This window comes from Daphnia pulicaria, chromosome 3 (assembly GCF_021234035.1).
Source record: "Daphnia pulicaria isolate SC F1-1A chromosome 3, SC_F0-13Bv2, whole genome shotgun sequence".
Classification (NCBI taxonomy): Eukaryota; Metazoa; Arthropoda; class Branchiopoda; order Diplostraca; family Daphniidae; genus Daphnia; species Daphnia pulicaria.
Window position 1 is genome coordinate 4354963 of NC_060915.1, and position 24618 is coordinate 4379580.

General features: G+C 33.6%; 2 protein-coding genes across 2 annotated transcripts; both read left to right on the forward strand.

Moving 5' to 3' along the window:
• The first annotated feature begins 4581 nt into the window (after positions 1 to 4581).
• Positions 4582 to 5814, forward strand: LOC124328411. Its single transcript, XM_046787176.1, has one exon. It carries the CDS (start codon positions 4735 to 4737, stop codon positions 5740 to 5742), a length of 1008 nt encoding a protein of 335 aa, XP_046643132.1. The 5' UTR covers positions 4582 to 4734; the 3' UTR covers positions 5743 to 5814.
• A 5665-nt stretch (positions 5815 to 11479) lies between these two features.
• On the forward strand, positions 11480 to 13206 carry LOC124328391 (alpha-(1,3)-fucosyltransferase C-like). Its single transcript, XM_046787155.1, has 2 exons — positions 11480 to 11809; positions 11888 to 13206. Exons 1-2 carry the CDS (start codon positions 11630 to 11632, stop codon positions 13085 to 13087), a joined length of 1380 nt encoding a protein of 459 aa, XP_046643111.1. The 5' UTR covers positions 11480 to 11629; the 3' UTR covers positions 13088 to 13206.
• The last annotated feature ends 11412 nt before the right edge of the window (positions 13207 to 24618 follow it).

The following is a 24618-nucleotide window of genomic DNA, read 5'->3' on the forward strand; positions in this document are numbered from 1 at the left end:
ATTAGAGAGTCGTTAAAGTTTGCGGCTGATTTACTCATTCGTTCTTGGAAAAAACGTAGCTTTTGCTCGTCTGTCCATGCTGCGTGTGTTGCTATGCGTTCGGCTATTTTAAACCATTCTTCGATTGCCATTTTGCTTTCAATTTCTTCGGTGAAAGCTGGTATTTCTTTCTTTACGTTCTGTGCATTTATGAATACTAGTCCGTTTTCTAGAATTTCGGCTTGCCTATCTACCGCTCCTTGCCAAGCAGTTACGGCTGCGTTTGTTATGGCCATTTCGTCGACGTCGTCGTCTTTTAAAATGTTCCCAAGTGTGGGAGCTTGTGCTCCGATTCTTGCTACTTGCTGATGAGGTTGGGCAAGGTGTTGCGTGGGTGGTAGGTGTACTCGGCTGGGAGGTTGCGATGGTACTTCTTCTTTTGGGTCGACTCATCTTATATTTTCTTTTGGCTGGTCTTCCTTCAGGGGTTGGTTGGTGTTCGGTTTCTGTTCTTCCGCGTCGCGTGTGTCTCTGTGTGTGTTACACTGTCTACACTGCCTTTTGTCAGTTGTTTCCGACAGTAGGATGGGGGCGTGACACTTTGTGCACTCTGTTATTCGTTTTTCCACTCGAGTTGGTAGGGCTGTTGCTCCTTCGTCAATTTCGTCGATTGAATCGAACAAGGTTACTACCGGTGATTTCGCTGGGGCAACTTTAGGTGGATTGGGCTTGTCAGGGCCCTGTGAGCTTGCTTGGTCAGATTGTTCAACTACTTGCTTCTTTCTTTTATATATGGTAACTGTTGGGTCTATCAATTCTGCGTATTTGGCTTTTAAACTTTTTATGTCGTTCTCTAGAGTTTCTATTTCATTTGGGTCTCTTTCTTTTGGTCGGGTGGTTCTGTTTAACAAACTATTGATATTTCTGTTTTAATCTTATTTTTTAGTTTTTCTAATTCTTCGGGGGTCAAGATTTGTTTAGTCGGGGAAACTACAGAGTCGCCTTCTTGTGTCTTAAGCTTACGAAAAAAGTTTGGTATTTTGTGCATTTCTTACATTTAATCTATTCGGGTTGGCACGTTCACCAAATGTAAGGCACTTTTGGGGGGCTCGAAAAGGCGCGCTTACTTCGAAGAACGTTTCAACAATTAGGCCGAACTAGTTTATTTGCTACATAGCACAGAATACAAACTGAGAGAGAGAGAGAGAGAGAGTTTAACTTACAACTGTTGCCTTAGGTAGAGGACGAGTGAGATGACTAGTCTGACTCTTGAAGGGTGCGACGGGAGTTTATATATGTATTCCCGCGCGGCCATTTTGGAATGGAGTAATTCCAAAATGGCGGGACAAAACGATCATGACTCATGAGAGGATATTCAAGCCGGTGGGAAATTGTATACGGTTATTAAAAGAGGAGAAGAGCATGTAGGGTGAGGGCTTACAGAAAATACACACAGTAAGCGATATGTACTCCTTCAGTCAGTGCGCAACTGCGCTTTACACCTCCGTCGTAAGTACATTTCATTTATTACATTATTATTTACCTCCATATTTTTAATCTCCTTTATACATAGAAATAAAAAACAAATATAACTTTTCTAGGAAAGATCTCCTTTCGATCCAACCTACTACCCCATAAGGTGGCGCTATCCTCTCAGAGTTGAAAAGGGTTTCCATGTTTTTTTTTCTACTTTTTATCTAATTTTTGTGAATATATGTGCTAATGAATGTATTATTTTAGAGACTACGTTTACTAGTACAAAGAAATATGACAACTTCAGTGTAATTTAATATGAAATTATGATAATTCATTTTATAAAAATGCAAGCTTCGGTTTGAGCATACATTTTTTCGCCCCTAGACTTAAATTTTTGTTTTATGTAAGAAATAAACACAATTTTTAAAAATAAAACTTTGGTTCTTTGGGTGTATTTATTGAAAAATTCAATTTCCGGGCCATATTCCGTCCTGTTTTTTTGTCTATGATTTGTTATAACTCGTGACAAAAACGTGAGTTTTTTTAACTTGGAGGTATCTGTAAGCTGTGACAAATAAGGTAAAGAACTTGTTGTGAATTTGGAGGTATATGTGACCAAAAAAAGGATTAATGACAAAATTACTTAAGGTGAAGGTACTTATTAATTGTGGTAATTGTAACATGTACTCTGGCTCACTTTTTTCCTCTTAGCTCCCATTTCCTTCTTTCCCAACGTATGTTGATCCATCAAATCTTAAAAAAACTGAAAAATTCCTGATTGGTAATTTTCTAATTCCGATCTAAATTAATTAAGAATAAGCTATTGCCGATTTTTAAAAAAGAGAGCATACACTCTCCAGATACGATGACATCAGCGGGGTCCCTGTATTTCTTATGGGAAAACCGTTGAATGACATAAAAACTCAAGAAGACCCAATTTTAAGACGAAATTTTTATTTTATTTGTCACTCCTAAACCATTTGGCATAATACCATGAAAATTTGATGTAATTACTACAAAAATTTGAAATTTGAAAATTTGAAGATGCGAATTACTAACATCTACATCTCCTGATTTTTTCAATATTTTATTGCAATTCTAACCCATCAAGAAATCAATTGAGAGAACCGACCCGAACGCCTGATCGCCCCACTCTCCCCTATTACAAAATAAAAGTACTTTTGACGAAGATTCTTAAAAAATGATGTACTAATGACCTGGTCTCAGAACGTTAAGCATTTTGAAATGCAATGGCGTTAGTGTCATTTATGTGAGTCACCACCTTCCAACAAAGTTATTTAACGTAATGATACAATACCTTTCTGTTTCACCCTTCGATTGCATTCTGCAATATTTGTATTAACAATTAATATGCTGTGATCACTTTATTTGTATCCAGCTTCAAGAAAATAAGAACAACACGGTTCTAGACCAATTAAAAACAATAATAAAGTTAAAATTACAGTAATTAGAAAAACAATTGTAGTTGCCTATCTTGTGATACATTCTTCAACTAAATATATTTGTCATGTAAATACATTTGTCACTTGGCAGCTTTGTCTTTTGCTGCTAGGGACATAATGCAACTTATTTGTTCACTGGAACAAAAAACACTAGAAAAAGTTCAAATTGTACAATAAAAGTCTTGTACCATTCAAACAAAATTCTAGCAGACTTTAACATTTCCTACAATAAAATAAACAGCATCGATTAGTATGAAAAATGTCCTGAAACAAATATTTTTACCGGCTGCGGTAAGTCCCGCCCACTAAGAAAAAAAAATATTCTATACTTTAAAAAATTAGATCTTATAATTTGAACTTATACAAAGTTAAGAAATAAAAGAAAGAACATTTAATCTGGAATATGGTTTTATTGAAGTCGCGAACTTCAATTTTTTCTAGCTTAAGTGAGGAAATTGTATAAGACATTTTAGTAAGTGTAAGACCAGAATTCAAGACAAGGCTAGAATACTACCCCATGTTGGAAAACTAATTTTCTATTTTTAATTTTAAGGCCATCAGGTGTTCTCATCCATATATAATAAAAGAACAAGCTTTTGGGGGAGGAGCTTATTCATGTCACGGACATTTTGGAGGAGGAGCTTATTCATGTCACGGACATTTGGGGGAGGAGGTTATTCATGTCACATTGCGAACACTCACGTGATTGGTCAGTCGAGTCGCTGCCCAGACATGCCCCCAAAAATCAACACCAGATGTCTATAGCGTCGCCGTGATGACGCAATCTTCAAGTAAGGTAGGGAATCTACTGACTGGGCAGATTTACCACGATAAAATCTATTACGGGCAGATGATTAAGCTACAGAAAAGCGAATAGCAAAAAAGTCCGACTTTACGCTGGACCAAAGTTCCCCGGATTTTAAAGGGGCTCAGGTTACTCGTATTGGGAGATAAGAAAACGGTCACCCAGAAAAGAAAAATCGCGCCAACTATGCCAACTCTCCCCTATACATAATAATTATAGAAACTCATGACGGTTAAATGTTTTAAAAAATCTATAATTTCCAAGCCAAGCGAAGAAATAAAATTTTGAAAATCATGCAATTATTATTTTCGAAATCAGACTTGAGGTATTATAGCTTCAATTTCTGTTTTCGGTGACTTATAATCACTGTTATCAAAATTTTGGTACCTAGTCTCCATTTTCATTGATACAAAAAATACCAATAATTTGCAACCTTTAAACAGTGTTCAATAATTGGATAATACACATTTGAAAGAAATACTGTATTGAAAGTTTTCCTATTATAGTGCTAGTGCTACTAAATTTGAAGAAAGATTTTTTCAGTGTAAAATAATTAAAACAGAAAAATAAAACTTTCTAAATTAATTAACATAAAGTTACTTAAAATTATCAAGTAGGCTAAATAAATTTAAGTACTTTGTGATATTTTAAGTGAGGGGAAATATAGTAGCTATTAAAAATCTTCGGAAATAAAGAAATGGCTCAAAAATAAGAAAAAAAAACCCGCCAACTTTATCACCACTCTTCCCTAATATGCTGTTTTATTGGAGAGCAAGTGTACAATAGCCAAAGGCATTTCATTTTCTGGCCAATATTTGTCCTTACGTATTACATAGTTTCTTTTCAGTTCTCATTGAGTTCTCTTCCCAATTCACTTCCGAAGCGCCACCTGCTGTGTAACAAGTTAAAGTATAATTTTCAAATGAAATTTCTTGGGTTAAATTGATAAAACTATCAATCAATCTTACCTTTACATTAATTTCGTTGTGTAAACAAAGTCTCAACCATAAAATGTCGTTTTTTAACTTCTCTGTAAAGCTCTTTTACAGAGCAAAGAAAAGTATTCTGCTTGCTGTATTTATTTCAATATTCGGGTTCATCTTTTTCACTATTATTCCTTCATGGTCAGCCAACATGGGACAAGGTTACGAACAACTCACTAACAAATCGAGGAAAATGATTCAATCATATAGAAAAGCCTTAATTGGCAATTTAATGCCTAAAAATAATTCCACTTATAATCAACGGAATACGGAATGTGATTCATCTATTGATTGGGATATGCTCTTAGATGACATTACAGTAACAGGTGCTCAACTCGTTCAATACTTCATGTGGACTAATCACTCATCGTGTCACTTATCACATGATTTTGGTGGTGAGATGGGGTTTAATCCATCGGGATTGGCAGGACAAAAAGCCGTCTGTATCGATCCCAAAATAGCACCTAAACCTGGAAAATGTATTGTTTACTCATTTGGCATAGATAACGAATGGTCTTTCGATGAAAAAATGTCACGTTATGGCTGTGAGGTATTTGCCTTCGATCCGTCCATGGGAATGGATCATCACGACCACATTCCTGGTAACGTCCACTTCTATAATTGGGGATTGGGTGACAGGGACGAAATTGATCATCATAATAATTGGACGTACCGTAGTCTTTCTTCAATCTACGATGAACTGTCCCACCGCCACGGCAGAAAGATTATCGACTACTTAAAAATTGACATCGAGTATTCTGAATGGCTTGCTTTGCCGGAGGTTATTGAGTCTGGAATGTTGTCTTATGTCCGTCAATTGGGCATGGAAATACACTTAGACATATATGCTTCACTCAAAGTGCATGTTTATTGGGCCAAACTTTTGAGAACGATTGAAAAAATGGGCATGGTACGTTTTGATTCTGAATACAATCCATGGTCTGTGGGAAATTTTACCAAATTTCCATTGGCAGGTTCTTTGGGATACGAGATAGCGTGGTATAACAGCAATCTTTCACATGTAATTATGCCTTGAAAATAAATGTTACTGTTGTTCAAAACTGCATGAGGGCTAGATTATTTTACTTTAAACAATAAAGCTGCAGCAAACTAATTATTTTCAATTTTTATTTTAATCTTTGCTAATATTATATCCACAGCAGCAGTAAACCACTTAAAGCCAGTAAGATAATTAGTTACTTAAAAGTGCGGAAAATACTTAACGGTCTATTCTATTTAATATTTTCCCTCCCACTTAAAATATTGCATATTTATTTAATCGCTTTCGCGTTTCGTAATAAATCTGACGGAATTAATTTCGATAAAGCAGGCTTTAGCACATCGCGTGCTATAGTGAAGCTATAGGCTTCACAGGCCGCTATCTATTTCACCTTGCTAAACGCTGGTACGTTGGTTTGTGTGTTTGTTACATTTATTTTAGACATTCAGTGAATTATAACCTCCATAGGCCAAGAAATATCGTTGTAGGTGCATGCTACTTTCCAAAGATGTTGTGTTTATTCTTTTGTGCTTTTTATGTTTGTAGTACCCATTCAGTGAATTATAAATGCCGAAAGCACGAAGAATTTCATTGTGTTACTTAGCGAACTGACCAAGCCATACCCCATAAATAATTTTTTACAAAGAAAATGGGGGTATTTTTATGGTAAAAAATCACGTTACTGAAGAAAATCTCACCTGTAATAAACTCAGTTAATTAATATGATAAATATACCTTAAAATCACGAATTTACCATTTTGACAGTTACTAGGAAAGAGAGAGAAAGAAAACTGGTAACAAAATTAAGACAAAATTACTGGAAATCGATGTACATAGGATTAATTTAAAAGCTAAGCACGAAAAACACCATTAAAAGGCTCAAATATTGATAATTAATAAGAAAATACATTTTAAAAGTTACTAGTCCCTTACTAATACAGCGAAAAGGGCTAAAAGGGGGAGGAGTTTGTGTGAGTATCTGTATGTTTGTATGTCTCTAGGTGTGAGCGCACGCTGTGATTGGCAGACGGGCTTCTACCTGCGAAAAGGGACGCCATCGCCCGGGGCAACGACTGACCTCAATCGACGGCTTAACCAAAAGGCCGCCTAAAAGCTCCAACAAAGGATATTGCTCGCGTGCAAGGAATCCACGGGCAAGAGAAACTGAACGGGCAAGGGATCCACGGGAAAGGGAAACAGCACGGAAAAGGTAATTTGCATAACGGGCCTAATTTACAATGGGACAACTAACGACCAGCCCTGGACGGGCTTAAAAGTTACTAGTTCCTTACTAATAAAGCGAAAAGGGCTAAAAGGGGGAGGAGTTTGTGTGTGTATCTGTCTGTGTGTTTTTCTGTAGGTCTGAGCGCACACTGTGATTGGCTGACGGGCTACTACCTGCGAAAGGGTCGCCATCGCCCGGGGCTACGACTGACCTCGCTCGGCGGCTTGACCAAAAAGTCGACTAAAAGCTGAAACAAAGGAGATTGCTCGCGAGCAAGGGATCCACGGGCAAGGAAAACAGCACTGGCAAGGGAATCAGCACGGGCAAGGGAATTTACATAATGGGCCTAATTTACACTAGGCTAACTAAGGACCGGCCCTGGACGGTCTTAAAGTTACTAGTCCATATATAATAAAAGAATAAGCTTTTGGGGGAGTAGCCTGTGATTGTCACAAACCTTTTGGGGGAGGAGCTTGTGTCTGTCACAATGCGCACACGCTGTAATTCGTCAGTCGCAAATACCACCAGATGTCTATTGCATCGTCGTGATGACGCAATCATGATGACCCAACCATGACACAACAACCAGATTTGAATCTAAAATTTTGTTCTCGAAACACTAGTGCAATCTAAAAAGTCTTTCGTTTCCCGGCATTTCAATCTCGTAGTAGTTAATAGTCTAGTTGTAGTTATCTAGTAGTAGTTATTTCATAGTCGTAATTTGTTCGTCGCACACCCACAAGAGGCAGTAAGGGAAACAGTAGCTGTTTCTGATGCCATGGGCTTATGGATGTCGTCTGATGGAAAGAGTTGATCAATCTCTCCCTTAATGTCCCTGTCTTAACCATACCCTTGAAAAATCATTAGAAAAAGATTTTTTAATATAAATTTCATGTCCGGGTTATTTGTATTATCCTCATGACTGAAACAATTATTTAATCTAATGAAGTTCAAATTAGAGGTCATATTTAGTGTTATTTGGAATTTAAGACAAAGCATTTTCTCAAGATTTTAATAGTATTTTGATACATTGGGCAGCGTCAGTAATTTTAGTACATTATACTGTATAATGTACTTAAATACATAAATGTTTCAAGAAAACTAAATCAAAATAAAATAATTGTATTAATATGTTGCGGTAGATAAAATTTAAAAAAATTAATTAAGACAAAGAATTGTCTCAAGATACAAAACCAATGAAAAATTGGAAAAATATCAGGATATATAGTAACACGTTGACTACTAAGACATTGGAAGAACAAAAATTATACCATGAATTACCCGGAAATTAATTAGTAAAAAGGCAGTAGCGGCTCTATAACTGCTTAAAAGTGGTAATGAAAAATAAATTAAAGAAGAATAATGCAAGTAAAAAATAATTATGCTGAATACAAAGTTTATTTATTTTTTCTTGAGAACTGTCTTTGTCTGAATAGCGAAAAATTTGAAAAATTCGAAAAAAGTGATAGCGGTTTCCAGATAATAAAATAAAACACTGCATAAATTTTAAAAATAAATAAAGAATCCATCAGTTATTATTTATGCAAAAGAAAAAAACAACTTTTTTTAAATCTTGAGGCAATGCTTTGTCTCTTGCTTTAAAAAAGTTAAGACAATGCATTGTCTCAAGATCCGGAGGCTACGTTAAGCTTTACATAAATATGTTCGGTAAGAACACATACATACGTAAGAAAAATATCAGTTAAAAGAAAAGAACAAAATAATGAAAACAAAATAAAACAATCTTGAGAAAACCCTTTCTCTGAATGAGTTACCCAAAATTAACACAAAGGTTTGTCTGAAGATGTTTAAGATAGGTTGTAATAAAGCATTGAGTATTTGATCTACCTTTTGTCTACTTTTACGAATGGTAGCAGGGGAAATTTAGCTACTTTTTCCGTACTTTAAAGAAATGTTAGCCAATCTCTTCCAAATAGTAGGGCATCACTACCAAATGGTAGATGGTTTCCTTTAGCAATTATTTGGTAAAACAAGTAGAGGAAAATTTGGGGACAGAAATTGAAAGTGTAGCTTTTATCCTCACATTCCGGATCCATTGCTGAAGTTCATATGCATCACCCAACTATGTCTTAGTTTATTGTCAGCAAGACACTGCCATTTCTGCCTTGAAATTCTGACGATTCATTTACTTCGGACCTGATTCGTTGTATTTTAATATTATATGTTTACAAAGACTGCCCATCTTTAAGTTGATACTGTGATAGTGTGCATTACCCATCTCAATCTAGCTGGATATTTTAGTCCGTTTAGGTTGACAGTTTTTTGTTTCTATGTTTATCTTTTCTTTATCTTTCATCAATTGTAAATAGGATTTCTTTGAAAATTAGTTAGCTAGACATCCTAATACATTTAAAGCCCTTCAGCTTTATTTAACCAAAAATTATTTCGCGTTTTGATTCGTTCTGATAAAATTTAAAGTAAAAGAGACAATTGCAGAGAATGGACAAGGTAGACAAAAGGTAGTACAAATTACCCTTTCATTAATGGTAGACGAATAGTAGATAAGCTATTTCGTACGCGACAGATAGTTTAAAAGTTCTTTTTTAAGCTTAGAAAAAACGCAAAAATTTCGTTTTTTACTAAAGTTTTAGTAAGCTTAACTTTGCAACACACAGAACCATGAATTATATAAGCTAAACATAGCTGTTCCCTTGGTGAGCTAAGAATTGCCGTTTTTGCTGAAGCTTGAGTCAGCTTATTCTCATCTATCCGAGAAAAAAAGGGGTATAAAGAAATGGCGCGCGCGCAACTTTCTCTAAGCTTAACTGAGCTAACTTTTATATTTCTTCGTACTGGGTCACCTATCTAATTGCTGATGTGATGAGGGGTTGCTGCGTTCCTTGTTGATGGTCACCGTTGGTCCTGATCTGGCATTATTTGTTAAGATCAAATTTTCAATTATGAATACTATCGAAATTACACCAAATATGTTTTTATCTTCTTTTTCTTTTTCTATTTCCCTTAATCTTTTTAATGCATTGTTATCACTTATTAAAATTACTTTAACCATTGTTTTTATTTAATATATTACTCGATGTATATTTAGCCTTTAGTTGATATGGCTTGCATGTGTTTATGAAAAATACTTGCAATTTATATACATATTTTATTTTTTATTTATAGAAAAAAAGCGCAGGGTACATCCGTAAGAAATTAGACTATAAAATAGTCAATTTATCGGTAAAAATAATAATTTACATTATAGAATCTATATTAACAGAGCAAATGATGTACATATTGATTGACGCATGCTGATTATTAATTGGAAGAAATATTAGCTGTTTTCGGCTGTTTTTACCTTATAAAATCGTTACTTTTCTAATCATAGCATAGAATAAGCTTACATTAACATAAGAATTACGTGGCAAAAAATAAAAAATAAAATATTAGCTGTTTTCAGCTTATTTCTTCCCTAGATGATAAAACGAAAACTTGTCCAAGCTTTTATTTTCATTACTTTTATTATTTCGAGTAACTTTAAGGTGAATCCGGGTGAATCAAAACCGAGAAAAAAAAAGTAAAAGTAAGTAAAAGTAAGTTCAAGCTTACTAAAAAAGTATGACCTGAGTTTAAGTTTGCTTAGTAAAATATAAGTAATTTTCAGCTTAATAAAGCTTGAAAGACAATTATTATCGACGGAATAAAAAAATCTAGCTACTTTAAGCAAAACAAATCTAACTCTTGGGCTACTATATGAAATATAAGCTAATGTAAGCTAACGTAAGCTTGGGAAACGGGGAAAAAAATAAAAAATCACTTTTAAGCTATCTGTCGCGTACGGGTAAACACCTTTTTTTCTAACTTTTCGCGAACTTTTTCAAATGGTAATAATAAAAGTTACGTCAATAAGTTAGATAGTACAACCAAAAAGTATGGACTGTTCATTTGGCTTCCCAAAAATTATTGGAAAGTAAAGTAAAAGTAGGGACAAAAAACTTTGAGTGTATAAGTAGAAATCCTCTTTAATAAGCAATAGTTCTACCATTTCCGCCTACCATTATGTAAGAGAGTCCTTCTCTGTCTCGGTTCAACAACATAGTAGATAAATTTTAACCACCCACTATTTAAAAGAAGAATAGATTTCCTACCTTTTTTCTCCTTTATGTGCTACCGTTCAAAGTAGACAAATAGAAGGGAAACAAGTAGGGAACAAAAATTGAAAATGTATCATATAGGGTATTTATTGAATTATAAAAGAACGACAAATTACCAAAATGAAAAGGCATTTTGATCACATATAATTTTTATGCGGTTACCCGACCTTGCTGCCATTTAATAATTTTTTAAAGGGGAGGGACAAAGAATAACTCCCCCCACCATAGCTTTAATTGTTGCATAAAAAATAAATAAGAAATAGTTTTACGATTCTCTGGGTAGTGCTGTTAAAAACAGACATACGTCGAAGAAATTCCAAATGACTCTTGTTGAAAAGTGCATCTACTATTCCGTATATTGCCATCATAATTTTCCTATTCTTATAATAAGTCTTTGTAGTGTTCCCGTTAGTTAAATTCAGAACCATTTTAGGTGGCTGAAACCAGACACCTGCTTTCGCCCTACCAGCTAAACTATACTGTGTCTTATATTCTTTCAAGTTAAGTGTTAATATACCAAATTCAAGATCAAAAAATAAAATATCACAGTTGTTCTTACAGGGGCTAATTGATATATATTGTTATGGCCCAACATCATCATGCTAATGTAACACCAAAGAACACAATTTTCGGATGTTTCTCTGTTGTTGCTGTTCTTTACTTATTTTTTTATTACTATATTACGCTTAGTGATGAACAACTAGAAAATAAATCAAATGGCAGGTTTCTTAAATTGTATTTGCCTGATTCGGATAACTTAAAGGTGAGTTAAAATTATAATTAAAGTTTTGAAATCTAATCCAATGTAAAAAAACTATTTTTTTAAATCTCTTGCCAACAGAATTCAAATGAAAATTACTTGCAAAAATTGGTAATAATAGACAACTTGTCCAAAAGAGATTCTATAGAAGCACAAGTTGGAGATATATCAAGTGAAAGTTCAAAAATAAAAATAATTCTTATGTGGGATAATGTAGAACGTTGGTGGAATGGTGGACCTGCTATGCCAGCAGGTATTAGTACTCCATTCACAAACGCCCAGTGTCCTGTAACGTCTTGCCTGTTCACAGGAGATGTGTCATTGATAAATCAAAGCGATGTGGTAGTATTTTATATTCAAACAATGAATAATTTTCCAATCAACCGCCAAAAGCATCAACGTTTTGTCTTTGCTCAGCTTGAGACCCCTATTTCACACCCATTGCCAGATATATTTGATGACCAACGTGTGCGTTATGGTTATTTTAATTGGACAATGACTTACCGATGGGATTCTGACATAGTTCACCGTGGAGAGTACGGCTACATTACGATGAAATCATTTAACAATCATTACAACGGCATTGGAATTAGAGCACGATCTCTCGACGATTGGTCTCATCAGAAGAATACATTTTTAAATTCAATACCAGATCTGGTAAAACTTCCAATAAGTTCTCAATTAAAAAACGCCATAAAAAAGAAAACAAAATTAGTGGCTTGGTTTGTGAGTCATTGTTCAACACCAATCCGCCGCGAAGAATACGTTCGGCAACTAAGTCAATTTATAACTATCGATATTTTTGGTGGCTGCAACAATCGTAATTGCCCTGGAATTTCTACGCAATTCCGTTGCAACGAAATGCTCCGGACTGACTACAAATTTTACTTGGCATTAGAAAACTCCTGGTGTAAAGATTACGTGACAGAAAAGTTTTATAGGCCATTAATGTACGACACCGTGCCAATTGTAATGGGGGGCGCTAATTACAGCCGATTTGCGCCAAAACATTCCTATATTAATGTGCGGGATTTTGGGTCACCCAAAGAGCTTGCTGATTACATATTACTGTTGGATAGGAATGACTATCTTTATACTAGATACTTTGAATGGAAAAAATACTATGAAGTTATCTCTTATGATAATTACGGTTTGTGTGACTTATGTCGTATGGCTCACGATGATACTTTACCACCCAAAACCTATAATGACATAAAAAAATGGTGGGTAGACAATGGGGGCTGTCAAAATGATTCAAAAAATTTATTTTTTCTAAAATAGTGTTTTTTGAAGCTTTTCCCCAGAGCTGTTTAAAGAGTGTGACTTAAACCATAAATTTGAGTCAATCAATCTACAACCAATCGTGGGTGTAGTTTTAAATTCATGTCGGACAATAAGACTTTAGGGGGTACTGGGTCAAGTAGGGGTCTGGGTAAGCGTCATTTGATCATGTAGTTGTAAAGTACCCTATAGAAATTGAATAAAATAAGAATAAAATAAATAAGTAGTCTACCCCGGGTTTTTTTGCTCTTGATAAGGGATTGAGTTAAAATAAAAGTTATGGTCTTCAATAATGGGCATCTCAATCATTACAAATAATTGAAATAGTCTTAGTCGTTTGGAAATAACAAACAAATATATTTCCTGGACTTTCAAATCGTGTTGTGTATTCCGTTATATTTTGTCTTCTTTTAACTTCCCCAACAAAAAAATGTTTTTCTAAAACTATAATTTCAATAGGAAATTCTTTTCTTTTACAAAATAAATTTTGATCTATTCTTACGTGGTCATGCGGGTCATGTAATCATTATCTTTTTGAAGAATCTTCGTCGCAAGAACTTTTATTTGTAAATATTTGTCACAAGTACCACAGTTCAGAAGTACCTTCACCTTAAGTAGCCTACTTTTATTAAGGTAGGCCTACTTCCCTCATCAATTCCTTTATTTGTTCGTCATGGATATCTAGTTATATCGTCATAGAGTACTATAGTTCAAAAAATAAAATCATAATTGTTTTTCAAATAGTGTGCAAATCTTCTTTCTTCATCAAGTTTTCTCCAGTAAAGTCATTTATTACATTTCCGAAAGATATATAAATTAGGTTAAGTAAGGTAAGGTAAGGTACGATACAAAGTCGTGAAAAAGATGAAAAATTTGTAGCCGAAAACCGGCCTGATGGAAACCTCTCATTAAATCTAATCAAGAATTAAATGAAAATTACCTGATATCTCATTTATTTTGCCATATTATTTTGGTGAGATTCAAAGCAAAATGTCAAGTTTTAAAAGATATTTGATGAGAATTTGGGACATTCCTGAGTTTAAAATCAGCAAAATATTATGATATCTGACTAAGATTTTAGTGTAATCTCGCTTTATTTCTCTTTTTTTCACTAAAATGTTAATGAATTATCACTCAAATATCAAAGAGAATTTCATTGTTTTTAATTGAGATTTGATAGTATTTTAAATATATAAATTGAAAAAAAAGAATTAGATCAGTACAGGACTAGAACCTTAATTTGGCGTCTAATATACTAACCTGCTAACCACTGCACAATCAACTGATGTTATTCATGATGGTTTTTGGGATAGCAAATTATATAGTGATTAGTTTAGTTAGATAAAAACTGGATTTTAGGACTTTTTAGGAATAATTTAAAAAAATATACTAGTCAAATAGTATTTTCACTAAAATTCACTTAGCGCGTTAAAAAACTAATCCCAGCTTATATTATGATCATAAAAACATCATGTAATTTTTATCAGTATTAGGTTCCATACAGTCATGGCTGCAAGTTTCTGAAAGTGTAGCTCAAAACCCGTCTAATTACTGTTTTTTGGCGGATGGTATAAAGCCCCTTGGGCGCCTTCGGAATTTAGAGTTAGTTAAAGTTTAGATGTAACTTTGTAATTTAAGATGTGGGTGGGATTGACCTAACGTTTAAAAAGGCCGCTCTATTTTAACCGATTCTTACTATGGCTTTTTGAGGGGTTTGATATTTACTTAGTGTAGCGCCATCTGTTATCAGATCTGGGAAAATCACAGCCGTCAAAAAGTAAATGGCCGCTACTTCACTTTTTAAATGCATCGAAAAGGTTAAAAGAGTTGGATAGTTTCTATTTTTAGGTTCAGAAGTATCTAGTAAGCTCTATACCTAACTTTGCCATGCCTTATAGTTAAAATCTAAACCTTAAATATACCCTAAATCGTGTTTTTCGGATTTCCTCGATTCTGATTGGTCGAGAAAAATCCCAATAAAGCTTTTAAGGTCGACCGATGGGGGAGGAGCCTATGCTGCCATAAAAACCTCTAAACCTTCGGTTATTTAGTAAACTAAATTCCTCTGGGATAAACCTATGGTAGAGGTTGAGCCATCTTATTTGCTCAATTTTCTCATGTTTTTACTCCCTACCCCCTTATACCTCCGACAATGATTTGTTGACGCGGCTTTCTAAAATATGGGTCATCATGGCCGATAATCAGACGATTGAATCGATGCCCAATATACAAGAAATGGATCTTAAATTAAACGGTGATATGGCAGAGGATTAATCAGCTTTTACTGTGGCAATTTCTGCATCGATTAGTTTCATTTTAGCATTAGTAAAAATAGTTATCCCAGCTTATCTTATGATCATAAAAACATCATGTGATTTTTATGAGTATTGGATACATTTATCCGAAAGGTATAAAGAAAAAAATTAAGGTAAGAATTTTCCACACCTATATCTTAATGACTTATTGCTCATTTGTAAACTATATTTGAGTGATAAATCTAATCTAAAGATTTGTTATCTAAACAATCTTAACTAAAAAAGAATGTAAATGAAAAACTTTTGATGTCATAGGGGTGATGAGAAATGATTTCAAATTATTTTACAAAAAAAATCAATGCAAAACATCAGAGAAATTGACGATTACAAACAGTGAATTATTTGATTGTGAAATTTCATTATTTTATAGATTTTATATTTTCACAACTAAATCTTAATGACGTATTTCTGATTTCTGATTTCCGGTTGACATTTCGTCATAAATGTATTGATTTTTAAGCCATAAAATGTTTAAAAATAAAACAATCTTTAATGTCATGGGGGAGATTGGGGTCACTGGCGCATTTTTTTTCAATTTTAGCTCTAGTTCTCTTAATTTGTAACGCATTAAGTTCCAACAAGTTTTTAAAAAAATTAGAATATTTCACCCTTTCACTGGTATTTTTACAGATCAACTAATATCAAGATAAGCTATTTTCCGATTTAAAAAAAAATAATGGACAGCTGACCCCAGATTGCTCACACTGCCGGGGTCTCTTGGCCCCTGTATTGCTAACGGGGAAAACCGTTGACTGCCAATAAAAACTAAAAATTAAAAAAAAATAACCCAATTATGCAAGCCATCAACGGAATATCATTAAAAAGGGTTAAATAAGTATGGTAGTGGACTAAAAACATGAAAAAACTCGAACAAAAATAATTTTACTACTGTCATATGCAACTTTATCTACGTCAAATTTACCCGAAATTGAGTGGTAAGTGCTCCCCAATCTAAGTGGTCTTAGTAAATTATTGAATATCTCTTATTGAAAATTTTGTAAATATAAAACAAACTAAACAGGCTTAAAGAGGAGATAGTATTCATATTTTGTATAATTTTAATGTTAATGATAAAATGATTTAAAATTTAAATGAATGGTTAAAAACTGATTTATCATAAGAAAATATCCAGATATTTCTGCCTAATAACCACCGATTTTTTCATATTTCTCATCTAAAGAATCTGCCTTGAAATCATGAGATTGCATTGATTTTCACATTATTTTATGGAAGTATCTTATTAAAAAATATCAATAAAAGTAAATGATTAAAAACTTAGAATATATGATAAATTACTGAATTTTTTTAAAGAATATATCATGATATTTCTGCTTATTCATCACCAACTTCTCCCATATTTCTTATGCAAAAAAAACTGCGTAAAATCATGACATTTATATGATTCATTTCTGATTTCCTTTTACTGAATTTGTTATACCTCAAATTAAATTAGACAAAAAACGAACGAAGACGAAAGAAGTCTTACATCATTCCTCGTACTCTTACTCCACCTTAGAAGGCGGCATGCTTCTGATCCTCTGTTCACCCCCTCCCCCCATTTTGGCCTCTCCTACCACATTCTTAATTTTTAATAGCAGGTGTTCTCCCACCTCCAACTTAACTATTTTTTTTTTTTTTTTTTTAATTTTTTAACTGAGCGTTACCTCCTGCAGGAGTGTCGCTCGAATGTATTGTACAGTTTCATGGCAATATAGATACAACACATATGTACATTTCTTGTTCCCGTGGCGCCACTCACGGATGGTGTTGGAACCAGAGGTACATGGGAGGGATTAGAGACCAGGATAAGGGCAATATACAGGGAACATTGTGCATGGCGAAAACTAATACACGAATAAAACAACACGAATAAGACAACACGAAAAGGGAAAGTGGGCTATTTACACCAACTTAACTATCATTGGAAGAACATGGCAGCTATCCGTTGCATTCATTGCCCTTTGCAATAAACGGCAAAGTCTAAATTCAGTAATTAGGTAATAACGAAATGTAATGCTGTAGTCAAAAAATTATTTTGACTGCTATATATGGGCTATAACCCGTATGATATCTATGCTTCTTGCTTGTTAACAAGCGGCTTAGTTATACATTCGCCTATCATTCATTTACCAAAATAATTGTAAATTCAAATTGTCGTATTTTCTAATATGTTATGATTTTTGTTTTTAATCTTTGAAGTAAAAAACAGTTAGCTCAGTTTATAGATATTGAAACTACGAAAGCATAGCTTATAGTTCGTGGGATTGATCCCAGTCAAGTTGGGAAGATGCAATAAGTAGAAAACGACTTTGCATAATCTTTTGGAAAATGAAAAGTTGAAATGGGTGATGAAGGTGGGGGGGTTATGGGTGGTTTTTACCCACGAGAAAAAGATTTTACTTTTCCCTTAAAGAGGATTAGTTGCTATTATTCAACGGACACAGCATTCGGAAAACTACCCTCGTTATAATAATTTTTTCTTGTGTACCGCGAAAAAAGTCTCTTTTCATAATGGAAAATCCGGCAACTTGGGGAGAAGACGACGAACTGAAGAACGGACAGGTTTTGGTTCTTTCCAAGTCGATCTTTAGGACTTCTTTTTCTTTTGGTTCCATTGTTGTACTCGAGAAAGATCGCAGAGTTTAAGTGAAAGAAAATACACATATTTTGTGTTTAATTGAGTTTCGGGTATAATTATCGCTATAATTTCACAAACTTTTCTTTAAGGTTCCTAAGATTTGGAACAGTCTCGTATTTTCACGACAAAAACAGGTCGTATGATATTTACGGACTCATCTCTCGTGTAAAAACACGACAATTGTCATCTTTTACACGACCTATTTTTAGAGAGCTAAAGCAAAACTATTGAAGTAATGCAGAAGTAAGGTATGAAGAAATGTCAGTCAGCAATTCAATGTGCAAATTAACACAATTTTAGATGTCATACAGGTAATGACTACTTGCGTCAACAGTTAACGCAAAAAGAAGATTCCTAAACTATCCATAGCTGATGGATATGGCTATGGCCAGATTGAAATACTACCACATATGTAATTTCTGACTCTGGTAGAGAAACACTTGGTTGCGCTACACTCTCAATTTTTGTTTCCTACATTTTCCCTTATTTTTGTCTACTTGAAATGGTAGAACAAAAAATTAGAAAAAAGGTAGAAATGGATACTAATTTAAAATAGTAGATGTTTAAAATTTGTTTACAAGGTGGTAGACAGACATAGAATAACTGTTTACCACAATGGTAGGTGAATATGGTAAAACCATTGCAAGTCTGCTAATTAATTTAAATATTTTATTTCAATAAATAAGTCAATATGAATTTATAATAATATTTCCTCTAACATTAAAAGATGAAGAAGGTTTTGATGAGCATGGTGGTTAATTTAGTTCCACCTGGCCTCCTTATTCCAAGCTTTCCAAGTTTAATAGCTTAATTTTAAAGATTGTTTTCATTTAATGTTGTATTAAATGGTTTCCATAGTTAGGCCATTTGTTTAATAGATTCTTAATTTTTGATTGTCAGATCCTGAAATGTATATAGTGAGATCGATGAGAACTTACTTGAAACTAAATGTTTATTCATTACAAATGTCGACATCAGCTTTGTTTTAAACTGATTTTCAGTAAGTTCCACCAAGTTTTTCTAAACATTTGGCCTGACTTTAAAAATTTCTGTTGTTTCAGAATTTTTTGCTATGCATATTGCCAGAAAACTGCTGTCAGCAGCTTACTCGTAACAAGTTTCCATAAGAGTCTGTGAAAACTGTTAATAAGTAAGTTAATGTCAGAGAATTTCATTAAGACCACGGCGACAAATTTTTTTTTTTGGCAGAACCTGAAGTGTGTAGTGTGAAATCACTTGAATCCACAACCAAAATTTGTATTGCTGTTTGTCAGTAAGTAAATGCAAGTGGATTTCATTATTAGGCTTTGTGGCTAAACTCTTGATTTTTGTTGGCCATGTCCAGAAGTGTGCAGTGTAAGCTCATTTGAAGTCCCAATTTCTATATGTTCAGGGAGTCAGCAACAGTTTTTTGTCAGCCTTCTTTATTCAAAACACGTTTACCTTTTTTTTAAATTCTTTTGTATTTTTAAATTTCTTTTCGTTGTATTTTTAACAATTATTATTTCCAATGTTCATTATCCGAATATAATTGATAAAAGTCTATATATTAAAAAATATAGCAGACTAAGGCATCCGATTTTTGGGTGCGAAAATTCTTATTATTCCCATTACTAAACCATTTTGACGATTAAAATTTTTTTTAACAAAGGAGAATTTGAACCCGCAAAACTGGTAATATTTTAAAGATTTCTATTTTTTGGCCCTTAAATCGTGTCATCCATTTCAAATTATTTTTCCTTTTGTGGATTTCCCTAATTAACTTAAAATTTATAAAAAATAAGTTTCTGAAAGAAATTCTTTCTTCTTTCAGAAACAAATTTTTATTTATTTTTATCAACAAAATCATTGCTTGAAAACGCAATAATAATAAAGAAACCTTTTCTCGGGGCAACTCGTGTGGCTGGCTTAGAGACTGAGGGGAAAATTTTTCGGAAAATTTAGTTGATGACGCCATCGCCAGGTGTTCTTTTAGCCCATAAGAATAACATGGGCCGTCCTACCCCGCGTACATGAGCATGTTGCCCCCCGACTCGACCCACCCTCCTTCATTTTGAAAGTGCTTTAGGTATTAAACAAAGAAAATTGTTATAAACTAAAAATACGCTTTTGATAGTTAAATTTTTTCCTCTTTTTTTAAGCCCATCGGGGATAAAAAAATATTGAGAAATAAAGAAGTGGGGGCTCAAAAACTAAAAAAGCGCCAACTAGTACAACTCTCCCCTAATAAATAAATAAGTGTAATTGGCCTTTTTTTAAGTATGTTAAAGAAAAATAGGAATGAACAATCTTGGGAAATAAAGAAGTGGGGTCATCAAAACCAAAAATGCGCAAAACCAAAAAGTAAAACAACTCTCACCACGCAATTCAGAAGTAGTGTAAAAATTAGAAGTTTTCGCATGCTTAATTTTCAAATTGTGTACTTATTCTTTTTTTCACTTTTTGTTTTGAAAAAAACAATTAGTTCACATAAATGAATGTTGTAATCAAATAAGAAGTTTTAAAAAAGTTACTTATTTTAAGTGTTTATCCATAGTATTCGAAAACTTTAGGTTAATTACAGCAATGAAGTAGTTTTTAACTATTTATATAAAGCAATTAGTTTAAACTATTTAAAAAGTCAAATTTATATCTTAATTTTGATTTTCCCGTACTTCAATACGGAAAAAAAATTTAAAATGTCAATTAGTAACTGCAGAAGTAAAATAATCAAACAAAAAATTTTGAATCTCGAAAAAATTTCTAGTTGTCGTCCCAACTTCGATTGAGTACATAGTAGCTTTAAAGCACTTAATCCGGATAGTTAAAGTCGGGCCAATTTGTACCTAATTTTTTTCGTACTTAAGTTCTGTTTGTGTTTAAATCCGATATAATTCAAGTATGTTTTTTTAGTATGTTTTTTCTTAAGTAAGTTTTTCTTTAAATATGCTGTTTCCCAAGTAAAAGACAAAATTCCTTCGGTAATGTCCTTCGGTAATTATTGTAAACGTTAAAGAGACAGAAAATCAAGTTTATAGTAGCTTATTACATACTATAACGTTTGGAAAATTCTGTTTTCCATTATTATCTTTCATAATTGATTCTTTATAATTAATTGACTAATAATCTGTCAATATTATAAGTGGTGCGACTTAATGTTTAGATTTAGTTATAGAAACATTTATTACTATAGTAAAATGGAATTAGAAAAATTATTAGTTACATATAAACTAAAAAGAAATGGATGTGCTCTTATAGCAGTTAGATTAAACCATCGCTGAAAAAATCTTTAATAAGGCACACAACCTAAGTGTTTTACGACCGGTTCTGAAATTGATACCGATAGTAGCGGCGCTAGCGATATTACCATAGCTTTACTTCGTCTTTCGTTACATTGTTTAGTGAACACACCAACCGGCCCACGCTCTCCCTTCTATTTATGTGTCAATGGTGGGCTTATGGTTGACACCCCGGGCTGCCACTCGTATGGTTTGGGGTTCAAATTTTGTTCAATTCGGAAAGGATAACTTAGTTTGTCAATTTTTAAAAATTAATCTTAAAAAGCTTTCGGAGGTAAACGGAAGTGGAAGACCGGTGGTAACTCTTCACGACCACCAAAAAATCTTGATGACTGTGGAGAGGACAAGGGAAGAAAAGAGAGATGACTTAGAGCTTCAAAATGAGTATAATCTAACATTTTTTAAATGTTCCTCAACTTCTTGGTTGATGACTAACTGTTAAAAAAAGGAGGAATATAAAATTTACTTGATCAAAAAAGGTATTAAAATCAAGACAAAAAACAGTAAACAAAAAGAAGTAATAATAAAACATAAAAATTGAAAAAGTAATAATGGAAAAATACAAAGCAAAAAGAACAATAAAGAAGAAATCGAACAAGAACAATAAAAAATAATCAAATAAGAACAGATAAGAAAATCTTCATATCTTCTTCCCTTGTCCTCTCCACTCCGATAGCAGAAAATTTGTCTTGCTAGGGAAGATCCAATCTTTTTTTTCTTTTTGTTTACACTGCTGAGCACTCACTGCACTGACGGTTGGAAAGTTATGCAAACAAAAGCGAATTCACTCCCTAGGATTCGGCAACCAGCTAGGTAACAAGTACGCAAATTAAATTTTTTTAAAAGTAATAAAAACAAATGAAAACCTCCCTACACGGTGTATCAAATTTTGACAGAATTATGTACAAAACTTGGTGACGATTGGTCATTCAGGGAAGAAACGTATAAGCAAAAACATAATAGACATTATACCCTCTGAATTTCACTACTAGCTACTACTACCCTACCCCCTAGACCCCAAACCCTAATTGTTAAGGACCTTCGTATATAAATATACCTCAGGCATTAGCCTTCGGTTGGTATCTAAACATGGGTCACCTGGATCACAATCGAATGGTGTTCCGATTTGCCATTGTAAATATCAAATATACGTAACAAAAGAAGCATTCTGATTCTATGGTGAGTTTTAGGACTTATTGATTTTTCTTGTCCAAACATCATATTCAATTCTCTCCCTTCCAGTCTAGATGCCACAAATTTTTTCATTTAAGTACGAAATAACGTTTTACAGAATTCCATCCACAAAACGCCAGATCGCTCGCTATCTGGTGGGATAGCCAATGGCAATATTAATTAAGATTACACATATTTAAGTTTGGCATCTGTGTTGCCACATATAATCGGTATTTATGAAATCGATTGTTCTCTAACGTCATATTGCCATTAGCTATTCCACCAGATGGAGAGGAATCTGGCGTTCAGCTCTAAAACTTTGAGAAAGCGGGTGTTTTTCATTCAATTTTTTGGACTTTTTTCGGCCAAGCGGACCGAGCATGGCATCCCTGTCTCGGTATGGAGTGCCGACTCCTCTACTTATTGCTTTCGACTTGTCACTCTATTCGATACGGGCCGACGTGGCACCCGACTCCTTGTCAGTCAATTCCCTTTTAAACTGTCTATTATCTTAAAACTGTGATAAAACTAGAAATACAGTATCGACGAGTGTTCTATCTTCAAACACACGGAATGAAGAGCCCTGGAACAGAAGCTGTAGTAAATAAAGGAATTGCTTAGGAAAACAACGGTTAAACCGCATTGAAGGCCAATTTTCTTAAACCTTTCCACCGCCTTTCCGTAACCTTTCTTCACCTTTACATGCATTAAAGTCTTCTTTCTAATTTTCGCATTAATTTCTCTTTATTATGAATTAAGTTATTATGAATTGAACAAACAGGACTATTAATACAGCCATTCTGTGAGTTTTTAACATTTAACTGGGTAAATGATACACGTACAAAATGTCTTTAATTGCATTAAATATTTTTTTGCTTTTCTCCAACTTATAATAAATGGTAGCCAATCTCTACCAAAAAGTAGGGCATTAATACCAAGTGGTAGATAGTTCTCTTTGGCAACTTTTTCGAAGCAAAAAAAAAGAGGGAAAGTATAGTGGACAAATAATGAGAGTGTACGTACAGTAGGGGAAAGTGGGCTAGAAGGCCCAGAGGCAAGTTACTCTTTTCTATTTATTAAGAACTGTATTTAATTAGAAATTAAATCTTTTTACCATGTGTGCATTATCATCGTGCGCAATTATATTATAAATTTCAGCAATATACAAATAGACGTCTGAAGATAAAAAATATAAAAAACTTTTTGACTTCCCCGATTTAACATATTTCGAAAAGAAATCTCCAAATTGTTTCTTATGAAATTATAATACAAGTATTAAAAAATACTGTTGAAATAGAGAATATTGTCCTCTATCGACTCTATGTTAAGGCGTAAAACCAAAAATTAAAATGGCTTAAAATATGTTTTTTTTTAGACGACAGTGTTGGGGCAAGTTCTGTCGGTCAGCAACAGAATAAAATATAAATAGAGACAGAATATGAATTTCAAAAAATATGTTAAAGATAAAAGAATTGTTACATTTTCTTTTAAGACCAAAAGATATCAACTAGGTATTGATGGACGGAAATGGAAGAGAAAATAAAAAAAATTGTCAAACCCTGAAGCATCTTCCCTTCCTTCCGACCAAGTAAGTACAGTGTAGCAACTTTAGTCGCTTTCAAAATGGCGTCTGATTTGTTATTTTTTTAAAGTATGAGGGTTTAAAAAGAATAAAAAGACAGAGACGCATAATTTTCATTTCACTGAACAAGTAGTTACTATGCTTATCACTAGAAAAACTGATCATTCAGGGAAAATAAATACTTCAACTAAAATTTTGTTCTTTTTAAACCCTTACACATTAAAAAATAGCAAATCGTAGTACCTAAAACGTAGAAAAACTATATTTTCATCTTTTAATAAAAATTGGAATGGAGCATGTCTAACTTCTAATATTTTATAATTTTTTCTAATCAGGACTTTTTTTGGGAAGCATCACAAGAAATGTACGGAAAACTGCCGAACTTTCGATCGGCGAAGTTGGGACAGTTGATGCCAATTCCAGGGGGAAGAGAAATGTTAATATAGGGTTTCACGCATATACATTCAATCATTTAAACCCGCCTCCAAAAATATTTTCATTATATCAACTACATTGCTAATTAAAAAATAAAAACTAAAAACGTA

What these genes read in the sequence shown, in the direction of transcription:
- LOC124328411 (XM_046787176.1), top strand. Translation starts at nt 4,735, where the DNA reads ATGTCGTTTTTTAACTTCTCTGTAAAGCTCTTTTACAGAGCAAAGAAA.
- LOC124328391 (XM_046787155.1), top strand. Translation starts at nt 11,630, where the DNA reads ATGGCCCAACATCATCATGCTAATGTAACACCAAAGAACACAATTTTC. An exon ending in CTGATTCGGATAACTTAAAG is followed by an intron (nt 11,810 to 11,887) that starts GTGAGTTAAAAT and finishes TCTTGCCAACAG; the next exon opens with AATTCAAATGAAAATTACTT.